At 31.1% G+C, this 7,519-nt stretch overlaps 1 protein-coding gene across 1 annotated transcript; it reads right to left on the bottom strand.

Annotated features, from left to right (window-relative positions):
* Positions 1 to 206: 206 nt before the first annotated feature.
* LOC123206835 (two-component response regulator-like PRR37) lies at positions 207 to 4,707 on the bottom strand (the record flags this gene model as incomplete). Its single annotated transcript, XM_044624092.1, is given in 7 exon segments — positions 207 to 624; positions 751 to 934; positions 1,643 to 1,804; positions 2,104 to 2,237; positions 2,359 to 2,520; positions 3,394 to 3,720; positions 4,553 to 4,707. Coding segments are annotated over 6 exon segments (1,358 nt in total), but the record flags the coding sequence as incomplete, so codon positions are not given.
* Positions 4,708 to 7,519: the final 2,812 nt, after the last annotated feature.

Raw genomic sequence — 7,519 nt, 5'->3', positions numbered from 1 at the left:
AATAGCTATGACAGAAAAAGTTCATTGGTTTATAAAGTCTAGAGTGCTAAATAATTACTGATTTGCAGAAAGATGCGGTATTGTTATCTGCATATTCAAGTTCAACAAGCCCAGGCAAAAAATAAATATGGAAAAGAAGTTTAGATCCATTGTTACTTGATAAAAGCACTAAAATGAATATTAGAGCATTCAAGTTTACATCATACTTTGAGAAAGCTGAAAAATCTGAATGTCTCAGAACATTGCAGTCATCATTTGCAGCACTTCGACCGTCTTCCACTCCTCGCAGCCTTTTCAGAGTTAGTTCAAGAGATGGCAGTTCTCCACAATCACCAGTTACTTTGTCTTTGACACATGAGATGTCAGAAGTGCCGTTTACAGCATCAAAGTCGCTTCCTTCAGCCTGTGGATTCATATGATTGGCATTTGTACTAATGACAGCAGCAGCTTGGTCCTTCCATTTTCCACATATACTTTCATTGTCATGCTCCAATTGTCCGTTGTCAAATAGTCTATTATCTACTTCAGACAATTTACACTGTCTTTTGCTAGTTTTATTGGTGAATAACTTCTCTGGGATTTTAGAAACTCCTATTTCAAAGTCTTTGCCAATTGCAACATCATCTTACAGAAAACAAAAATGCACATTACATCACTAGAAAGTGATATTAGGGGGAGCAAAAGAGAAAAAGGAAACAAGAAAAAAGGTTCAGCAAAGAGGACCACAGATATGCAAAAATAGATACATACCAAGTTGTTCATCCTGTTCATGGCCGTCTTTTGTTTCACTAACATGCACCCATCCGTTGCTAAATGATTCAGGCTTAGTATGGATCACCTGGGCACAAATGCTATCAGGAGCATCAGCCAACTGATATGAAGGTGATAGTGATTGAGGGCTATTAACTTCAGCTGCCTTTTTTGTCCAAGAACTCTGTTAAAGTAAAAGAACTATCATGTCTGTTTTTTGACCTTTGGTAATCTATTAGATGACATAAATTATAAATGTAAAATTCATTAAGTACATAACCAAACAGAAGGAGATGTGGATAAAAAAGATACATATCTATTAAGTCTTCATTTAAGGGGTAGGCACCCAAACAAGTCCCAAAGTCTTAAAGCATTATTATATGCTCTATCTGTTACAAATAGATGGTCCACTATTATGCTTGAAAACATCTAAATTCAACAGTTTTTCTTAATTAAACTTGAATATAATACCAATTAATAAATAATAAAAACCCTTAATTCAAGGGGGCATAGAGTAGATTAATCTTTTATTAACATCACTATATGCTTTTGATTGATGACGTTTAGTCTTAAAAAGAATACATGCAGAGATAGCAAAGGAAAGGGAAGAACTGATTCAAGATGAAACATTTCTTGCCAATTTAATGGAATGCTCTGATTAAACCATATGCATATGAACATCTAAATAAAAATTTATTGCAATGAGAAAAATATTAATACTGATTGATGCACCACCCTGTTCGTGTGCCTGTCTATCTGTTTGTAAGCTTAGATTAATCTGATGCGCCACTCCATCGAATCAAACTTCCAAAATAAAATATATATATATATTGCCTAACAGCACACAAAGAAACAAGAAGCCACATAGTGTTAAAGAACCATAAACAATAACCTGAGTGCCACTCCCATTATCACTTCCATCCCGAATATTCAGACCATTATACCCATTATCTTGCTCATCACCACTGCTGTTATTGTTTTCAGACTCCTCATTACTTTTCGATTTTTCTGATTTTCTGGTCTGCGTCCCACTTTCACTCCCGCTATCACTAGACTGATAGAGGATGAGAAATTAGTCCAAACATGAGTCGAACATCAAGATTAATGGTGATAAAACTAAGGCAAAGGTAATATAAATAAATTCACTACCAAACCAAACACCCTTAAAAACCAAATAAATTTCTAACTTTAATCTATATATACAACAAGATATCAACCTTACAAGCAAAATCCAGTGCATCAGCTAGGGAATAGTTTTATTTCCCACTTAACTCTAACCTTGACCTGAGGCAAAAGTCCACACAAGTCCACCAGATAATTGCATGTATAAAGCAAAAAAAGAATAACACTCACACTATGGCATCTCCTCCAAACATGTTGCCAGAGGTTCTTAAGTTCATTCTTCCGAATCGGTTTCACAAGAAAGTCAACTGCACCTTTTGACAAACACTTAAATACTATGCCCATAGAATCTTGAGATGACATCACTGCAAAAAAAGCTCATCAAATGTCATTGTAATCAATGCAGTAATCAGAAATATTCAAGAGAGAATGAAGCTTACATTTCATGATAATCTATATGGAAAAGAGCATTGACATGATTCTTACTTATTACTGGAATGTTCTTTCTTGTTTTGTGCATCATAATTTTGCAAAGAAGACCAATTCCTGATAAAATGGGCATGACGACCTCTGTTAGAACAATGTCAATCTGATTAGAAAGATCTTCAAGAATCTTCCATGCTTGAAGGCCGTTTGCAACAGGAGTAACTGCCAATACCAGATCAAGGATATAAGCTTCCATAAAGAAATATAACTAATAACATAAAAGTTAAATTTGACACAGCTTCATCCACCCAGACACACACATCCACAGAATAAGCCACAGATGATAAATCTCATAGAACTAAGCTAGCAATTCAAGAGTCTACAATTTTGAATTTGTTCATTTACTAAAATATTAGGAGATTCAAGATTATAATTAGAAGAAAATATATTTATTTTTGTTTCTGTGAAAAAGACATAACATGCTATCTAAGTCCAAGCATAACTCAACCCACATTATTCGTCATGATAACTATACCATACCATACCAAACACGCTCAAGAGTTCCATAATCATCTATGGAAGAACATATTCAGCACCGATGGGCAATGATTCATCATGCTTAAAGTTATTTAGATAGAGTCTAAGATGTGTTAGAGCTTAGAAAATATAAATTAGAAGAAATGAATCCATGAAATTCAATCCTAATAAAGATATCTAGACCATAAAAAATTTTTTCACAATTGATTCTCCATATATATGCAAAAGTCTAACTCAATTGAAGTGAAAAATAAAATAGGATGACTACATCTCAAACACTCCCAAAAAAAAAAAAAAAAAACAACTGATAACACATTTGCTTCCCTAGGAATCTAAGCAAAGTTTGAAGGATGCCGTTTTCAATGTAATGCCAGTCTGTACATAATATATAACAATTAGCCAATGAGATCCTTTTGGGTCTACAAGATTATGATAAAGCTACCTTGAACTAAAAATTATATGAAGATAAGATCCATAGGGAATTCAAGTTTTAAACTAAAAGCCAAAATGATACATGAGATACGAAAACCTGTGTCGAACAGAATGCCAAGTACTAACCATCATAACTACAATTCCGCAGCAAAGCACTGACAACATGACGAGTTGAATCATCACTTTCCACTAGAAGAACCTTCAAGGACCTAATAGGCAAGAACCTCTCCCAACAAATCACAGAAACTTGAGGAGGTTGTTGTTGTGATATCTGGAACCCATCATGGACCTGAATTGTCCCTACAGGTCCATTATTTGTGTTTGTAGCTGCATCATCAACCCTCGACTCATCTTCTTCAGATGAGCCCAAACCTTGGCCTTCACCGGCCACACCATTCCTGACATCTTTTTGCTCATAACACATATGGCTGTTTAGGTCACTAACCTTTTATCCTAACAACATTCATTAGCACAAACAAATGCATGCATGAGATACCCTGTGTTATATATTATAAAACTTGCAGACTTATCTCTCCTCAAAATTGAGCTCTACAAATACAAACAATCAGAACAATCTTTCTCCCAGAAAATTTCTAGTAAGCAGACACCATAAAAAAAATTGCAAAACTCATCTTAAATCTACCATAAAATAGCAATATAATCATATATCCACTCATACAGTCACACCGAATATATCCAGACCAAAAATTATAAATATTTATCATGCTCCATGATTATCAACTTATGACAAATGCATTAGAAAATCAGATACATAACCAAAAGCAAAAAACTTTCATCTACAAATTCTCAAGTAAAAAAGCCTGCGTGAAAATCAAAACCAATATATCACTATTAACTCAAAAATAGCTTTGATTCTGAATTTACAATACTCCTGTGTCAGGAGGAACAAAACAAGGGAAACTAAGATAAAAATTATAATAAGCCAATCAACCAGCGAAAAACAATCTAATATGTTGTATTCTATGTAAAGCATAATTATCTACAAGTTAAATGTTAATAAAGCACCATTTTTTCTAATCAGAATACAGAGGAAACGAAAATAAAACTAGTCAAAAAAATTTCAACTAAGATCCACCACCTCAAAATTTGTTCTTTCCTTACCCTTTTCTCAGCTTCCAAACAGAGCATTAAATATGAAACGACAGTAGATCGAGAAACGACAGCCATAATAGTTAATATTTAAAAAAAGAAAAAGAAAAAGAAAACGAACCTGATTTTATTCAAAAAAGAAAGAGGAGAGAAAGAAAGAAATTAGAAAACGAACCTGCAGAGCTTATATATAGTACAGTATAAAACCAAACAGCCACTAGCTTCAAATACAGAATCGTTAAGTTTAAATCGATGATTTTTTGTGTTTTTTTTTTTTTTTTTTTTTTTTTTAATGGAGCTCCTTGCAGAGAAAGCTTGACTGTTAAAGAAATGGAGCAAAAGTTTCAAGGGAGCGAAGATATTATTTTGCTGACGTGTAACAAATGGAGGTGTGGAGGGGCTCAGGAGGCCGCGTGAGATATGGTGCCCACATATTCATAGACGTGGACGATTACTTAACCATTGATGTAAAGGTGACATGGACAAAATCAAAAGCTAGGAGTGGAGATTCAACTTAAGTGATCTTCAAGATCTGAAAATGGACATGTGGCTCGCCTCTCATGCGGGTAAAAGTCTTCTGTAAACAGTCCGGGGACGTATGAAAAACCCTAATTTCATAAAAACGACGTAGTATGGAGATGCGAGTGAGACACAGAAAATATAATGCCCATATTACCCTTTATCTCAACATTTTCTTTTTCTCGGAACCGACAGAGCTTATCCACAAAGAAGTTTTTTTTTTTTTTTTTTGGGCAACAGAAGCCCCCACCCGAATGGGGTCCTCTTTTGTTGGGAGAGAATCAATCATATTAGGACTAATTATTAATCTTATAATTATTAAATCAGATAAATTAAAAATATCGATAAAAGAAACTTAACCTTATACATTCTTATATATATATAGTTTTCTTTTGACCAAATGACTATTTTTCACTCAAGTTTTAATATGTTCTCAAAGTCACACTTATATAATTTAAAAAATTTAAAATCTTACCCATAACCCAACTACCGTTAAAATTTATTGTTAGACGTATAAGTAAAATTATTATTTTATATTATGAACAATTATGCCAAAAATTAAGTTTTGTGAATTTCTGTAAATATTAAATTTACGTATCCAAATTCGTATTTTGATGAACTCCATTTAAATACGATACAAGGTACTGACGTTAGTAGGATTTTTATGACCCAATTTGCACCATGTATTGCTTTCATTTGGGAGACCAAGTTACTATGCTTTGGTTTTTATAGGAGAAGAATGAGTATTCTTCTCTTCTAATAAAAAAAATAGCCTCATCTCATAAAGAGGCAATTTGGACAATTTATATATATATCTAACTATCCTTCAACTCCCTTTTATAATTGTCTTTGCCAATTAAATTAAACCAAATTCGGTTGATCTGTCATGAGTAGACCTAAACCTAATATTTTACTAATAATATTAAAAAAATAAAATTCATTATATTTTTCTCGTAAATTTTAAAACTAACAACTTTACTCATGTATAAAGTTTTCTAACTTTAAAAAGTCACATTTCTCTCTTAATTTTTTTCATCCCTCTAACGTCGACGACCTCTTCTCTCCACCCTAAACCAGTGGCCAACACAGAAGAAGCGATCTAAAGTAAATCTCTCTCTCCCGACTTAATATTAAAAAAAATATTTTTTCTTCACCCTAAATTGTTATTGGAGACTGTGAAATTTGTCATCTATGATCATATTGACCCTTCCTCTCGATTTATCTCTACTTATTGATCAAATCTCAAGTATCGAAAAATTTGATTTTCTCTAATGAAGATTAAATCATCTTTATCAAAGTATCTTCGTCTCAGACAAAGACGATTTTATTTTTGTTTGAAATGAAAATGATCGTTGGAAGTCTCAGAGAGCCATGTCGCCTTTGTCTATCACAAACAAAACTATCTCTTTGTGTCTTCCCTAAGAAATTATGCTAATAGTGAGATTCCAAGCTATTAGCGTATATTTTTTCACACTAACTCTTTTATTTCAACATTTTATTTAATATTTTTGTATTATATTTTAAATATTCATTTTGGATATATGTTTGTATACATTTGTAACTTCTGATTGTACATCATATCATTAGAGAAAAAAAATTAGGGAAGTGGAGGGGTCAACGATATAACATAGTAAAATGGTTGAAATGTGCTCGACTTTCAACTATTTATGAGGTATTTAGTTTGAAGAGTATTTTATTATCAAAATAAAAAGATTATCTTAAAAATATATTATTTTGAGAATTATTGAGTATAAATTATTATTATATTTGATAAAATTTGATAAAAAATTAATATATATATAAATAATTATTGTATTTAGTTAGAGGTAAACAAAATATTAACATATTATTTTATTTAAATACTTATGGGTTTAATTATTCTAAAATATTTTTTATATTATTTGTTATATTAATTAAAAATGATATTATTTTTACTTAAAAAAATTAATAAATAAGGATATAATTATAATAAAATCAATATTATTTTAATAATATTTTAATATCTAAAGTGGAGGTAATGATCCGATAAATTTTTAAATTACCTTTTATATTACATATCATATCACTATTGATAATCGATGATTATTGAAATTTTTTATTATTTAAAAAACTAAACAAAGTAATATAAAAAATAAAAAATAAATTATTAAAATAATATTTATAAACCTCTACCCAAACACCCATTTAAAGCACAATTAACACTTCAAATAATATAAAGATGTGATAGAATATTTGAAAGAAATTAAATAACAAGTAAAAGATAATGTTTGACGAGAAATGCTATGAGGCATTCTTAAACTTTAGACGCCTCTAATACTAGTGCATCAAATTATTTTTTAATTAACAATATTATTATACATAACTTATTATTATTTATTAAATATAATATAAATAACTACAATTATACGTAAAAGTAAATATAAATATAATGTATGATTGGAGGATTTTTTTTTTTTCATGCAGATACAATATAGATCAATTTTGTTACCATTTTTCGTATTTGTATTATTGTATGTCGGGACACTTCGTAACAACATCATTCACGAACGTATGTAAAGATAAAACGGCATCGTGTAGAGATAACTTATTAAAGCTTGAGCAGGACAGCACACTGTGACTATTG

The sequence above is a fragment of the Mangifera indica genome, unplaced genomic scaffold, assembly GCF_011075055.1.
Source record: "Mangifera indica cultivar Alphonso unplaced genomic scaffold, CATAS_Mindica_2.1 Un_0051, whole genome shotgun sequence".
Lineage (NCBI taxonomy): Eukaryota > Viridiplantae > Streptophyta > Magnoliopsida > Sapindales > Anacardiaceae > Mangifera > Mangifera indica.
Note: the sequence above shows the minus strand (reverse complement) of the source record. Positions and strands in the feature narration are given on the sequence as shown.